At 51.9% G+C, this 15,588-nt stretch overlaps 2 protein-coding genes across 2 annotated transcripts; both read right to left on the bottom strand.

Moving 5' to 3' along the window:
• Positions 1-3,210: 3,210 nt before the first annotated feature.
• LOC134057414 (olfactory receptor 14J1-like) lies at positions 3,211-6,174 on the bottom strand (the record flags this gene model as incomplete). The annotated part of the gene is made up of 2 exons (XM_062514402.1): positions 3,211-3,252; positions 5,722-6,174. Coding segments are annotated over 2 exons (495 nt in total), but the record flags the coding sequence as incomplete, so codon positions are not given.
• Positions 6,175-11,098: 4,924 nt separating this feature from the next.
• On the bottom strand, positions 11,099-13,324 carry LOC134057386 (olfactory receptor 14A16-like). The gene has a single exon (XM_062514375.1). The coding sequence runs from the start codon at positions 13,322-13,324 to the stop codon at positions 12,392-12,394; it is 933 nt and encodes a 310-aa protein (XP_062370359.1). The 3' UTR covers positions 11,099-12,391.
• Between the last annotated feature and the right edge of the window lie 2,264 nt (positions 13,325-15,588).

Genomic DNA, 15,588 nt, shown 5'->3' with positions numbered 1-15,588 from the left:
CGCAGTTTCTCGTTTAAAACACCCGCCGTGTTCCGCGCCATAAAGGGCCCCGTTAGACCTCCCCAAGCTCCCCCCAAATGCTGCCGAACCTTACACGTTCCGTCCTGAACACCTCAAGTCACAGCTCGGACTCAAAATTGTCCCCCAGGTGCCTTGCCGGACCCCAAATGCCCAGTCCGAGACACTTCCGGGACTACAGCTCCCGTCATGCACCGCGCCCGACAGAGAGACATTGCGGCTGCGCCTTCAACCCCCGTGATGCTCCGCGGCTCCATTGAACAGTATTCTACCCGCGCCTACAACTCCCATGATGCCCCGCGCCCCAGAGAGCCCCGTTCGAGCCCCCCAAGTGCCCGCCCGGACCCCGAAGGGCTCCACATTCCCCTCCCTGACCTCCAAGTTTTCCCCCCGGACCCCCAAGAGCTCCCCCGGACGCCGAGGTGTCCGTCAGAATCCCTCAGTGCCCTGCCCAGTGCCCACCCGGCTCCCTGAAGTGTTCTCCAGACCCTCAAGTTCTCTCGAAATTCCCTCCACAGACCCAAATCTGCCCCAAATGTGCCCCAAAAAAGTTTCCATAGATCCCAAATTGGCATAAAAAGGATTATAAAAGGACTGATAAAAAGACTAGCATAAAGAAGGAGAAATCAACAGCCAATAATTTAAAGGATTTGTGTTGCTTCGATCCAATGACTTGTAACTTCTTTGGTTTCTAAAAAATTGATAGATTTTAATATAAAAACTAAAATTAGATAATCAAAAATAATGTTTCTTTTTAGAAGTACAAAAATAAATGTCTTTAGTAAATTGAATTATTTTTCATTTATTAAATGAAAAACTGCTAATATTTCCTTTTATAAGGAAAATATATTTATAATTTTATTGCTTACATTAATTGTAATTATAAGAATACATTTATAGGGATTTTTTTTTATGTTTCTGGATATCAGTCCCAGGTGGGCAATATCAGACACGGTGAGGGTGGGGGTGAGGAGCAGGTTGTCCAAACAGGGTCAGCCCTGAAAGGGATCATTCTTCTCTGTGCCCAGAACTCCTAAGGAGACATTCAGCATCAACATCACCTGGGGAATGATCTATCATTTTTCTATCTCCTCTGCAATGAGCTGAAAAATAAAAATAATATGCCCTTGATTAAAACTAAAAAGCATGAGGTGCACTTTGAAATCCCCCTCCCTAACAGAGTCCCAAAGTGACTGCAAGCAGCTGCACAAGCCCTGGAGGCTTGAAGACAATGGAAGGAAGACAAAGAGCTCCCAAGGCCTTTGTGTATTTTAATGATGCCCAGATTTGGGGATTTGGGGCTGATGGCAGGAGCCTGAGGCACTGAGAGAAGGTTGAAGAAGCTGCTGCAGGAGTCAGCAGCAAAACTGCAAGTGCCTTGGAGCATCAGTGGCCGCCATGAGTGAGGGCAGGGAGTGCCCAAGGCTCCCCAGGGCCTGGGGAGAGCAGATCCTTGAGGGCAGGATTGCAGGAGCCAAAGGCTGTGAGCAGGGAACTGCAATGCTGAGCAAGGCCTGGGCTGGCTGGAGGAAGCAGAAAGGCCAAGGCTGAGCCCAGGCCTGGGACAGCAGGGCCTGTCCCTCACGGGTGGCTCGGGGCTGTTGCTGGGGCAGTGGGATGGCAGGGGCAGCAAGGACAAATGGCATCAGCCTGCAAGCCCTGCCAGCCTCCTCAGGGAGGGCCGAGGCAGAAGCAAAGTGCGGCCCCTGCCAGGAAAGTTCCTTCTGTGGGGCCTGCAGAGGCCCTGCCCGAGCCCAGGGGACAAAGGCCTGGGTGCCTCTGGCCCTGCCAGCCCTGCCCAGCCCTCGGCCATCTCTCCTGCACCCTGTGCCCCCTGTGCGTGCTGCTCCTCTGCCCTGGCCGGCTGCGCTCGCCCATCTCGCTGTCCCCCCCAGCATTTCTCAGCCCAGCATTTCTGTGCCCTCCCTGGGCTCCCTGCACCCGGCACTGCCGGCTCCTGGCACACAGAGCCGTGCCGTGGCCCGGCCGCACGCTGGGACACCTCGGCCACCGACATTCTGCCCTGGGAGGGACTTTTGTGTTCCCTCAGCTCCAGGGTGAACCTTCCCGGCTGCACTTTGGGGAGGATTTCTTCTCTTCCCTCTGCCAGGGAAAGCTCTGTCTGCTGCTGTTCACAAAGGGAGAAGGGCTGGTGGGAGGTTATGTGATGTGGTGGTGAGAGTCTGTTTGGGGTACAGGGACCATGAAATTATTGCGTTTTTAAATATTCTGTGAAAGAAAGAGGGGCAGCAACAAAACTTTTACACTTGAATTATGGAGAGAAGTCTTCATACTCTTCAGGATGCAGATTTGGAGAATAACAAATTCAGGTACTGATTTTTTAAAGGGAACATTTCTTAATAACAAAGTGGTCCATGAAGCATGGCCACAGTTCAAGAAAGAAATATTGAAGGAGCAGGAGCACACTGTCCCTGTGTTCCAGAATGTGAGCTAGTGAGGAAAATGTCTGGCCTGGTTGGGCACAGAGCTTTTTCCAGGAACTCGGGGGAAGAAGAAGGTGCGTCACTTTTGGACAGAGGGAAAGGAAGCTCAGGTAGTGTTTAAAGATGTCTTTAGGTCATGCAGAAAGAAAAGCAGAGAGGTGAAAATTCCATTAGAGCTTAACCTGGCAACGCCAGTGAAAAATAATGAAAAATATTTTTATAACTGCATTAACAGCAAAAGCAGGGACAAGGAGAACCTTATCTCTTTATTGGCTGCAGTGGTGAATATACTAACTGAAGATGAGGAAAGGTTTGAAGTACTTAACACATTTTTTGCCTCAGTTTTCAACAATAAGACAGGTTGTTCTCAGGACCAGTGCTCTCCTGAGCTGGTGGATGGGGACAGGGAGCAGAACAGAACCCTGTAATCCAGGAGGAAGCAGCTGGGGACCTGCTGAGCCATTCAGATGCTCACAGGTGTCTCTGGGAGCAGATGGGATCCATGCTAGGGGGATGAGGCAGCTGGTGGATGAGGTCCCCAAGCTGCTGTCCATCATTTCTCATCAGTCCTGGCTCAGCAGGGAGGTCCCAGAGGACTGGAGGTGCCAATGTGACCCCATCCCCAGGAAGGGCTGGAAGGAGGATCTGGGGAACTCCAGGCCTGTCAGCCTGAGCTGGGTGCCTGGTGAGGTGATGGAACAGATCACCTTGAGTGCCACCACAGGGCACCTCCAGGATGGCTGAGGGATCAGAGGCAGCCAGCGTGGATATCAATATGTGCATTGATGATCTGGATGAGGGCATTGAGTGCACCATCAGCAAATGTGCAATTGGCACCAAGCTGGGTGTGAGTGTGGATGTGCTGGAGGGTGGGAGAGCTCTGCAGAGGGACCTGGACAGGCTGGATCCAGGGCCCAAATCCAACAAGGTGAGGTTTAACAAGAGCAAGTGCAGAGCCCTGCACCTTGACCACAAGAACCCCTTCAGTGCTCCAGGCTGGGGACAGAGTGGCTGGAGAGGGGCCAGGCAGAAAGGGACCTGGGGGCACTTGTCTGTGGAAAAGTGAAGTTCTCCAAGGGGATCTTGCCTGAGCTGCGTGCAGAGGAATCCACATCAGGCCAGGCTGGGGGTGCTCAGTGGCCAGTCAGTTGCGTTGACTGGAAGCTTCTCATGGAGCATTTCCAGGGATGGAATGTTGGGTCTGCCACAGCTGTGGTGTCCCAGAGGGGGGAATGTTGGCACTGCCCTGCTCCTAGCCAGCAGGAGTAGGACAGTGATTCTTCACCTGTACTCAGCACTGGTTGGGCAGCACCTGGAGTGCTGTGTCCAGTTCTGAGCCCCCCACTATAGGAAGGACATGGAGGGGCTGGAGCAGTAACAGAGGGGGGCAACAAGGCTGGTGAGGGCTCTGGAACACAAGTCCTGGGAGGAGCAGCTGAAGGAGCTGCTATCCTTTATCCTGGACAACAGGAGGCTCAGTGGAGACAAGGTGGAGTCAGGGAATAGACGGGACTTGATGATCTCCAAGGTCTTTTCCAGCCCTGCTCAATCTGTGATTGTCTGAAACCACCCCTGCAGCAATTGCAGGATGAGCCCTGGACCTCCTCCTCAGAAGGTGCAGCAGCTCAGGTCCCTCAGCTTCTCCTCACAGCCCCCAAAGCCCATCCTGTCAGTCCTGCAGAGCCTCTCCAGCCCCTCCTCATTGCCCACAACAGGGAGCCCCACAGCCAGACACACCAGCCCAGATGTGCCCCCCTGGCCTGGGGTGCCTCTGGAAAGAGCAGCACCAGGCACTGCAGGACCCTGCAGACAATTCCTGAAGCACTTGGAGGTTGATTCTGCTCCTTAAGGGATGTTCCTATTGAGCTAGCTCAGGAACTGAAATGGGGAGTGGGGCCAGAGAGGAAAGGGCAAACAGGGATGGACTGATTGCATGGGAGGGCACAGGGAGGGCAAGAGGAAGAAATCTGGATAAGGAAAGACTAAAGAAAGGAAATGTGAAGCAAAGGAAATGCTCAGGGCAGTCTGGGGGTGGCTGCCAGGCAGCCCTGGCTCTGAGCAGCAACGTCTGCAGTGGGACAGGAAAGTCACAGCTCATTGGAACAAACTTTCTGTCTGACTTCAGAGGCCACGACAAACCTGAGTGGTTTCCCTCTGGTCCCGCAGCCCTTGCTGGCCCCAGGGGCTGATGGCATTTGTGCTCCCTCAGGTCCCTCTGCCCACAGCAGCACCATGGCGGTGCTGACGCCAGCTCTGTGCAATGCAAACAGGGGCTCCTGAGGCAGTGCTGCCGTGTGTGTGCCTGCAAGGATGGGGCACCTGTGTGAGCTGGGGGAGAGGCCAGGGCTGCAGAGGGGGGATGTTGTTGGCAGGTGCACGAGGACGCTCTGGGACGCTGCCCTGGGGTGTCCAGCGCACTGGGGATGGATCAGCCCCTGCTCTGCTGCTCCTTGCCAGGCTCTCCCCTTGCAGGGACCTTGCAGAGCACCAGCCATGCTGTTTGGGCCCAGCCTGCCCACGGCCAGCCTGGGGCTGCTCCCGGGGCTTTTCTGTGCTCAGCGTTGGCCTGGCCAGGTGTTCTGGAGAGAGCCTGGGCAAGGAGCCTCCAGCCCCCAGGCCCTGCCCTGAGGTGTCAGCGCTGCCCCAGCAGTGCCCATGGCCTGTCCCTGCTGCAGCCCTGGCACTGCCACCCCCAGGGCTGTGCCCGGCCCCGAGAGCACTCAGGCCCTGCAGCAACACCAGGGGCAGGAGGGCAGCGGGGCAGTGGCACGGGAGCAGCACTGGCAACACCAAGTGCTGCTGCTGCTGCTGCTGGGCACAGCTGCTGTGTCAGCACTGATCTGCCCCAGCTCTGCGCACAGACATTGCTGCTGCAGCTCCAGAGAAGGGAACAAAAGGGGGATCTCTGTTGAAAACTCTGCTGGGAGAGAGATCCATTAGTTCGTTTAAAACCACCAAAAGTGCATGCCCTCATTGATGTGGTCTGTGGGCCACAATGAAGGTGGAGAGAATCAAAATGAGAAATTGCAGAGAGAATGGCTTTTCTTTGTGGACTATATTGCAACTATAAAATAAACACAAAGATTGCCCAATATGAAACCCGCAAGAAGTATGAAATATGATTTTTATTGCAAGTGATTAGCAGAAAGTGCCAAGAAGCTTACTGTTTCATACGCCATCTAGTCATCAGTGTCCACACTGCAGCCTTGAGCTCCTGGTTCCTCAGGCTGTAGATGAGGGGGTTCGTGGCTGGAGGCACCACTGAGTACAGAACAGAAACCACCATGTCTAGGGTTGGGGAGGAGATGGAGGGGGGCTTCATGTGGGTAAATGTGGCAGTAATAACAAAAAGGGAGATCACAGCCAGGTGAGGGAGGCAGGTGGAAAAGGCCTTGTGCCTTCCCTGCTCAGAGGGGATCCTCAGCACAACCCTGAAGATCTGCACATAGGAGAAAACAATGAACACAAAACAGCAAAACACCAAATATAGACTAACAGCAATGAGCCCAAGTTCCCTGAGGTAGGAGTGTGAGCAGGAGAGCTTGAGGATCTGTGGGATTTCACAGAAGAACTGGCCCAGGGCATTGCCATGGCACAGGGGCAGGGAAAATGTATTGGCTGTGTGCAGCAGAGCATGGAGAAAGGCACTGGCCCAGGCAGCTGCTGCCATGTGGGCACAAGCTCTGCTGCCCAGGAGGGTCCCGTAGTGCAGGGGTTTGCAGATGGACACGTAGCGGTCGTAGCACATGATGGTCAGGAGGGAAAATTCTGTTCCAAGAAAGAAGAAAACCAGAAACAGCTGAGCAGCACATGCAGAGTAGGAGATGTTGTTGGTGTGCCAGAGGGAATTGTGCATGGCTTTGGGGACAGTGGTGCAGATGGAGCCCAGGTCAGTGAGGGCCAGGTTGAGCAGGAAGAAGAACATGGGGGTGTGCAGGTGGTGGCCGCAGGCTACGGCGCTGATGATGAGGCCGTTGGCCAGGAGGGCAGCCAGGGAGATGCCCAGGAAGAGGCAGAAGTGCAGGAGCTGCAGCTGCTGCGTGTCTGCCAATGCCAGCAGGAGGAAGTGCCTGATGGAGCTGCTGTTGGACATTTCTGCACTCTGGGCATTGGGTTCTGTCATGGAGAAAGGGACAGTGAAGAGATAGAGGACACACCTGTAACTGAAATCGAAACCATTTCCCTGACATCCTCTCCTCTAACACACACATAGACACAATTTACATTTTAAGAGTTTAAGAGTAGATTTGTAAACTTCCCCCATATCTCTCCTGGTATTTCTGGATATCTGAAATCTCACCAGTTCTGCTCCCCTCAGGGAGACCAGAGCATGTTCTGTGAGGCAGAGTGATGAGTGGAGGGAGCAGGAAGATGGTCCAGCATTCTGACCAGTTCAGAGTTTCTCTAGGCTTTAAACTTGTTCAGGTGGAGGGTGATTATCCTCCCATGTTTCCCTTAAAAACCACCAGGTACTGCTGAGAGGAGATGGATCCACCAGAGTCCAGCACCACAATTGTAACCAAGGACTGCTGTTGATCATTTGACCAACCCAACAGCATGTCAGCCCTTGTCCCGCCCTCATCATCCCCCCACATGCCAGTGTCCTCAGGGATCTGCTGGGACCAGTCCCTGGGGAGCCTTGGTCAGGAATGGCCCTGGGGGCTCCTTCATGCTCCCAGGGACTGCAGGTTTTTCCATGAACTTGGGGTTTTGTTCTTGCCTTGGAGTCTCTGAGAGCTTTGTGCAATCATGGCCTCCAATTGTCTGCTGTAATTAGTCTCTTGAGAGCCTTTCTCAGTAACAACACTCAGTGGCGCTCATTAATGCTTGAAGGTACTTCATTTTTTTGAGGTAATTTCCTTTGTCCTTTCTTCTCTGAGTCTGGGAGGTTTTTGGAGAATCATGGCCTCCAGTTCTCCCTTCCAAGGTGTCCATGAGGATCCTGTGTTAGAGATAGACCTTTGTGGGACCCATTAATGCTTTGAGACACTTTGGGGTTTTTTTCTGGCATTATTTTTTTTTTAGCATTATTTTCTTGGCATTTATTCTGACTTGGACTCCTAGAAAGGTTTGTGCAATGTCCTGTCAGGCTCTGAGGTTCAAGGGCGCAGCACCAAATGCACCACGGAGCTCATTGTGATCAAGGAACTCCTGACAAACCATGGCTCTGCCTTGATTTCCCTCTGGCCTGGTGCAGTTCATCAGGAAGGTTTTCAAATCCACTTAGGGAGAAATATTTCAAAGAGCTTCTAAGAAATATCCATTCCTATTTTGAATGAATGGTTTTTAATACTGCTCTGTTTAGAGCAGAGTTGACTGCAGCACTCTGTGACTGATATTGATCCAGGGTCTCTCCTCAGGAGGTCTGGCCTGCTCAGAGGAGCTGTGACTTGAGGTCTGACCCAGTGTGGACAACCTTGCTCCATATTCCCCAACTCCATCCTGTCTGTCCTCCCTCATTTGGGACATGCTTTGCTTGGAGAACTGGCTGCACTCAGACAGAGACAGGATTTTCCTTTACTTTTTTTAGAAGAACATAGAATTCCTAACTTTCCAGATATAAAAACAGACACACTCCTCAGGTGTGTGCCAGCCCAAGGTGCCACCAAGGAGGTTCCCCTTCCCCAAGGCAGAACCCTGGAAAGAATGTTTGAGACCTTTGAACTCCTTGGTTCCAGGAGGTTCATTGGTGTCACCATGGTCTCTCTCCTTGGTTCCATGTTGTTCATTGGTGTCACCATGGTCTCTCTTTTGTTCCATGAGGTTTATTGGTGTCACCATGGTCTATCTCCTTGGTTCCAAGAGGTTCATTGGTGTCACCATGGTCTCTCTCCTTGGTTCCAGGAGGTTCATTGGTGTCACCATGGTCTCTCTCCTTGGTTCCAGGAGCCATCACAATGTCACAACAGCCCCCTGGTTCCATGAGGTTCCTGCAGCAGGACTTCCCCTGTGGCACAGCACAGCTCATCTGTTCTGTCCATCAGCTGGGCCATCACTCAGGGCATCTTCCCCCTCTCAGCAATTGCTGACATAACCCAGGCTGGACATCTGTCCTGTGCTGAGTTCTCTCTGGTGCCAGGGAGGTGGAATTCCCAGCTGCCCATGAACATCCTGCCTTGAGAGCAGACTGAAGGGAGGGAGATAAGCCTTGAATTTCTGAGTGACACACACTTCACTTTAAAAACTATTAAATATGAACAAAATTTTCACTATACAAAACTCTTGAGCATAGTCCCTGGAAACAGGTAGGGCTTCACTCCCAAGTCTGGATGAATCTTTGTGTTTCCTTTTCTGGAAGCTGAGTGAAAGGGCTCCATGTGCACTCCCTCATCAGTTCAGTGGTAAGTTACATTGACTCCTGATCTCTGCTATTTCTTCACTAGCTGTAATATAGGTAACTTTATTGTGCACTGCGTTTGTATCTACCTGTACTTCTTTTGTTTATCCTGGGCAGTAAGTAGTCCTTTTAAAGTCTCTTGTCTGTTAATAAATTTCCATTCTCCAGAACTTGTGAGCAAGAGGAATTTGGGGATCAGGTATCCTGAAACAGAGCTACTGCCAAAAATGGGAGCATGAGCCAGGACTTGTCTAAGCTTTCACTCAAATCAAAATAGATTTCATTTCAAAATAAAAAGAGAGAAGACAATTTTTCATATTTTTTATTTTCATATTTATAAACTGATATCAGCAATCTCCAGTTGATATTGATCTCCAGCACCTCCTCATGCACTCTGAACAGATATGAACATCCAGACCCTTTATGGCTGACAATCAATCACACTCTGCCCCTACCCCCATCCCACCATTTCCCTCATCCAAGCCCTGGCACTCAGAGCAGCGCAGTGCAAATCTGAGCTTCCTCCAGTCCAGGCTGTGCCTGCAGCTTTCAGCTCCTTGGCACCAAGTCCCAGCTGCTTTCCTTGGAGAAGGAGCTGCCCCAGACACAGAGGGATGTTCATTTGGGGTCAGCAAACAGAAGCCAAGGCAGGCCCAGCTCCATGGCAAACACAAGTGCAGCCCAAGGAGTGCTGGGCAATGGAGCCACATGCAGGGGTGTCCCCAGGGCTCAGGACTGGGGCCAGGGCAGTTCAATGTGTTCCTTGCTGATGTGGACCAGGCCATGGAGGGCACCCTGAGTCAGTGTCCAGGGGAGCCCAAGCTGGCTGGGAGTGTGGCTGTGCTGCAGGGCAGCAAGCTCTGCACAGGGATCTGGCCAGGCTGGAGCCATGGGCCCAGGACAATTGGATGAGCTTCAGCAAGGCCAAGGGCCGGCTCCTGCCCTGGGCTCACAACCACCCCAAATCCCTGGCCGTGCCCTGCCCCTGATCCCCACAGCCTGTCCTGTTTCCTTCATGCCTGCATTGCCAGGGACTTTGTGGGACAAGGGAGCTCTGCTGTGGCTGTGGAGGGAGGTGCAAGAGCCACCAGTGCAGTGGGCACCAGAGCTCATCAGGTTTGTGTCCTTTGGGGGTCAGGAACTGCTGAGACTCAGAGGCACAGGAAGGCTTCTCTTCGTATGCCAACATAAGAAGTGTATCAATGTTATAATTTAATAAACATCAGAATTCTTCCCTCAGCTCTGTGCAATGTCAAACCAGTATCAGATATGTCCACCATGCACAAGGGATTTCCATTCAGAAACAGTTTTAGAAAAAGAAATTAGAAAGGGTGATTCTATTACAAATGAAAACACAACTAAGACTGATGTGAAATTATCAGAGAACAAGTGGAGAAGGAAATCTGGGAGCAATGGGAAAGCCATAGAACCATCTGGTCTAGTGAAGAGACATCCTTAGACATGGCCATTTAAACAGGAGAGCGGGTAACACCCAAATGGAGAGGGACATGAAATAATAGACAGCATAGTAGTAACACAGGTAGAGGGGAAGAGCAGGATTTCTTTTCCTGTCATCAGTACATATCCAGGAAATTTCTGTTCTCTCCTGGTGGGAAGACATGGATATTTCTTCAAGTACTCAAATGCCCCAGCTAGTGAGATGTGTTCATGCACCTTGCAAGTGTCAGGTTCCCTACACCCCCAGAGGGCTCCTGTCCCATAAAAATCTGCTCTGGCCCATTCCAAAATCGAGCGCAGCATTGTTCCAGGATCATCAAGGTGCTGAGGATGGAAGGGACCTCAGCAAGTCTGCAGCCCAAGCTGTCAGAAACTGGGTCAGACCAAGTGGTTTAAGGCCAGATGTGATCTGAATTTGATTATCCCAAAGAAGAGTGATAGGGCATTATCTGAGAACCTGTCTGAGCCCATGGGAACAAAGGTTTTCCACATGTCCTGTCTGATCTCCCCTCTTTCCCCCTTTCCACCCATTGTCTTTTGTCTCCCCCCAGGGCCCCCGGTGAAGATCCTGGCTCTGTGTTCTCCATCAGCTCCTGGCTGGCACTGCCAGGCTGGGATGAGGAGCCCCTCAGCCTTCCCTGCTCCGGGCTGGACAAGCCCAGCTCCCTCAGCCTCTGCTCACAGCCAAAGGGCTCCAGCCCCACCTTGGAGGCCCTTCCCTCACCCTGCTCCAGCTGCCAGACATCTTTCCTGCCCTGGGCAACCCAAACCAGGCCCCAGTGCCCTGGATAATCCACGTCCTTGATGTCCTGGTCCCACAGCCCTGGGTGCTCCTGCCCTGCCTCGCTGCCAGGGCACACGGCTGCCTCCTGCCCAGCTCCTGCCCACCAGGAGTTTTCTGACAGGGCCTGGTGGATACAGGGAGGGCTGTGGATGTTGTCTACTTGAACTTTAGCCTTTGACCCCCTATCCCACAGCATTCCCTGGAAAAGCTGAAGCCTGTGGCTTGGAGCGGTTCACCCCTCCCTGGGCTAAGAACTGGATGGACATCGGGGCCCAGAGAGTGGTGGGGAATGGTGCCACATGCAGCGTGTGTGCAGTGGTGTCCTGCAGGGATCAGTGTGGGCCCATTTCTTATTTCTTATAAAATTATTAGGATTTTTTAATTTTTTTTGTTTATTTTATTGGAGGGTTGTATTTAGGCTTCATGTTTGAAGTTAGGTTTTATGTTTATAGTTAGATTTTGGGTAATGTATATCTTGTTGGGGTTTTTTTGTTAATTAGGTTGGTGAATAAATATTGATTGCATTTTGTTTTATTATTTTTTATTTTGTTTATTGAACTGTTGTAATTTTTTGATGATCTAGAATTCGAGTTTTAGTTAAGATTGGGGGGTTTTTGTTGGTTTATATTTAGTTTGGATGAGTATTAAATGGGTAGTTTTTAGGTGGATTTTTATAATAGTAATTATTTTGTTAAGAATATATGGTTTAAATGATAATTTAAAATTAGTAATATTATTAGTTTGGTTAGAGATGATAAGAGGGTGAGGTATAGTTATGGGGAATGGTTAAACTATGATTTATATTAATTTTGTTGGGGTTTTTTGGGATTTGTTTTTTGAATTTTTTTGTAGTTTTGTTATGGTAAATTGTGTAATTTTGGTATGATTTGTATATATATATAGGTTTTTTTTTTAAGAATATTGTAAAGTTTTTTTTTTTGTTGTAAAAATATTAATGGATGAGGAATGGTGTGGCCATCAGGAGCCGAGCTGCTGTGCCACCCCTGACCTGCCCCCACCTCTGCACACAGATATTGCTGCTGCAGCTCTAGAGAAGGGAGCAGAAGGAAGCTCCAAGGAAAGGACATCTGCAGTAAAAAAAAAAAAAGATAGGGAGATCCTTCAGTTAATTTAAAGCTACAGAGAGCAGAGCCCGTCCTGGACAGAGTCTGGGCCAGAGCAAAGGAGGAGAGACAAAAATATATCACAAATATGGGCATGATTTTGTGCACAAATTATTAGACTAAAAGGTAAAAACTTCTGGCAATGAAGGAAAAGAAAGAATTCTCAAAAATGATTTATATTACAAGTGACTAGGAGAAAATGGCAACTCACAGAAATTGGCAAAGTTCACTGTTTGTGAAACCATCCAGTCATCAGTGTCCACAGTGCAGCCTTGAGCTCCTGGTTCCTCAGGCTGTAGATGAGGGGGTTCAGGGCTGGAGGCACCACTGAGTACAGAACTGACAGGGCCAGATCCAGGGATGGGGAGGAGATGGAGGGGGGCTTCAGGTAGGCAAAAAAACCAGTGCTGAGGAACAGAGAGAGCACGGCCAGGTGAGGGAGGCAGGTGGAAAAGGCTTTGTGCCTTCCCTGCTCAGAGGGGATCCTCAGCACAGCCCTGAAGATCTGCACATAGGAGAAAACAATGAACACAAAACAGCCAAGTCCTAAAAGGACACCAACAGCAATGAGCCCAAGTTCCCTGAGGTCGGAGTGTGAGCAGGAGAGTTTGAGGATCTGGGGGATTTCACAGAAGAACTGGCCCAGGGCATTGCCCTGGCACAGGGGCAGGGAAAATGTATTGGCTGTGTGCAGCAGAGCATTGAGAAAGGCACTGGCCCAGGCAGCTGCTGCCATGTGGGCACAAGCTCTGCTGCCCAGGAGGGTCCCGTAGTGCAGGGGTTTGCAGATGGACACGTAGCGGTCGTAGCACATGATGGTCAGGAGGGACAACTCTGCTGAGATGAAGAAGGTAATGAAAAACACCTGAGCAGCACATGCAGAGTAGGAGATGTTGTTGGTGTGCCAGAGGGAATTGTGCATGGCTTTGGGGACAGTGGTGCAGATGGAGCCCAGGTCAGTGAGGGCCAGGTTGAGCAGGAAGAAGAACATGGGGGTGTGCAGGTGGTGGCCGCAGGCTACGGCGCTGATGATGAGGCCGTTGGCCAGGAGGGCAGCCAGGGAGATGCCCAGGAAGAGGCAGAAGTGCAGGAGCTGCAGCTGCCGCGTGTCTGCCAATGCCAGCAGGAGGAAGTGCCTGATGGAGCTGCTGTTGGACATTTCTGCACTCTGGGCCCTGGGGTCTGTTCAAGGAAGAGAATGACAATAACTCAGTTCTATGTGATATGATTTAGAATCCCCTCAAAATATTGTTCTTCCAGGGGAGTAGCTTTGATTAACTTTTTGATTTTGGGGTCTGCTGCTGCTGATTTACTGCCTTATATTCAACATTGCTCTCATCCTGAACACTTTGGCCTCCAGAGAGATAACAGGACTCCCTGTGCCATTTGCTCATTACACCACCCTCTGTTTTGGAGTCATTGCACTTAAAAATGTGCTTGAAAAATAAGGTAGCCGGTGTCAAGGGTAAAATTCCAAAATAATTTTCTCTGAACTCTTTTCTTTTTCTCTGTGCAGATGGACAGAGAAAGGGATATCCGGGGATGCTCTAGCTCTCTGTTGCACAGAGTTGTGTCTATTATGGGAGCTGTTTCCCTCTATCCAAGGCTTTTCCCTGCCAGTGCTCTCAGAGCCCAGCCCAGCCCTGGGGGCTCAGTTCTGCCCTGCAGACCCCTCCCAGCACAGGGCACTGCCCAGGGGCATCTCCCTGGCAGCAGGGCCTGAAGGGCAGCTCAGACAAACTGAGATGCTGCAAGCCAAGGTGCTGCTGCTGCTGTCTGTAGGCAGAGCAGGCTGAGGAGGAGGCACTTTGTGAGGCAGATCTGAGGCACATCTGCTGATGCCCCGTGGGACAGTGCAGGAGTCTCAGGGACACAGACACACCTGACAGCCCCTTTGCCTTGCCTTGAGGAGAGAGCTGAGAGCAGCCCTGGCCATGCAGCAGCATCTCCAGAGCAGGAGGAATCTGCCCTGATGGGGGATGGCTCCTTCCACCTCCAGCTTCTGCCCACAGTCCATGGGGAGCTGCCAGGCAGGCTGAGAGCTGTCCCTGGCAGGTGGCACATGCCCTGGGCTGGCCAAGAGCCCTGAGGGCTGCAGGAGCTGCTCTGCAGGACAGCCCTGGGCAGCCCTGGCTGCAGCCCCAACTTCAGCCCCTGCAGCCATCCCTGGCAGCAGCACTGGCAGAGTCCTCCTGACACATCCCCCAGGCTGTGGGCTGTGCTGGCTGCAGGAGATCCCTCCAGGAGCACAGGGGACATTGCCCTGCACCCACAGACTCACCATGTCCACACCTGTGAAGATGTTTCCCCAAGTGAAGTCTCAGCTCAATGTCTTCCCAGTCCTGATTGCCTTTATCCTGTCTGTGCCTGGCTCCTGTCCCCTCAGTGCCTGCAGGCAGTGCCCTCAGCCCTGCTGGGCTGGGAGAGGAGCTGCTCCTCAGCAGAAATGTCTTTTTGAAGCTTTCCTTGATTTACCGTGGGAGATGCCTCTGTGCCAGGAGCTCAACCCATCTCAGATGCACAGACACAGCACAAGGACTTTAATGACTCTCTTGGGGACTGGGTGCTGTTTACATCGGACTCAGTCCCTCAGAGAGTGTTCAACAAACTTCTCAAGAACTCAAAACTAAAAGAGAACTCTAAACTTACCTGAAGTTTTAATGGATTCCACTGAGGGACACAACTGAGTAAGTGTCCCAGGTTCCAGTTAGAGCAGAACACTGGTGGCACAGTGATGACAGGAGGGGACAAACAAAGCAAAGGTGTCTGTGATGCTGAGCAAACCTGGATGTGTCTCAGGAGTGCCAAGGGCCAAGGGCTGAGCCCCAGCCCCTGGCAAGGCAGATCCTGTCCCTCCCTCCTTGCTCAGGGCTCTTCCCGGGGCACTGGGCTCTGGGGATGTGCAATGCCAAGGGCAGCACCATGGGGCGGCCCCTGCCAGGCTGCTGAGCAGGGACAAGGAGGCAATGAGGCCCCAGCACAGCAAGGCTCACTTGTCCCCTGCTGGCCAAGGGCCCAGGGCCAGCAGCCATGGCCAAAGTGCTGCAGCACTTGGCTCTGGCAGGGCCTTTCAGCTGCTGCCCATCCCTGTGCCCTCTGCAGCCCAGGCTGTCCTACGGTGTCCATGCCCTGCCCCTCTGTCCCTGCAGGCTGTCCTCATCCCCCGGCTGCCCCACCTGGCTGGCCCCTTCCTTTGCTGACAGCTCTGCGTCCTGCCTGCCTCTGCCTGCACACACAAAGCCTTGGGCTGCTCCAGACTCCTTCTGGGAGATGTGTTGCACCACAGCCCTGCCCTGGAAGAAAAATTCCTTTCTCCTTGGGTCCAGTCTAGGCTCTCCTTTCAACTTTAGTTTCAACTCCACTGAGCACAGAACTCCTTTGTCTCTGTATCGTGGTCTTGTGCCCAAAGCCACCCAACCCCAC

This window comes from Cinclus cinclus, unplaced genomic scaffold (genome assembly GCF_963662255.1).
Source record: "Cinclus cinclus unplaced genomic scaffold, bCinCin1.1 SCAFFOLD_32, whole genome shotgun sequence".
Lineage (NCBI taxonomy): Eukaryota > Metazoa > Chordata > Aves > Passeriformes > Cinclidae > Cinclus > Cinclus cinclus.
Note: the sequence above shows the minus strand (reverse complement) of the source record. Positions and strands in the feature narration are given on the sequence as shown.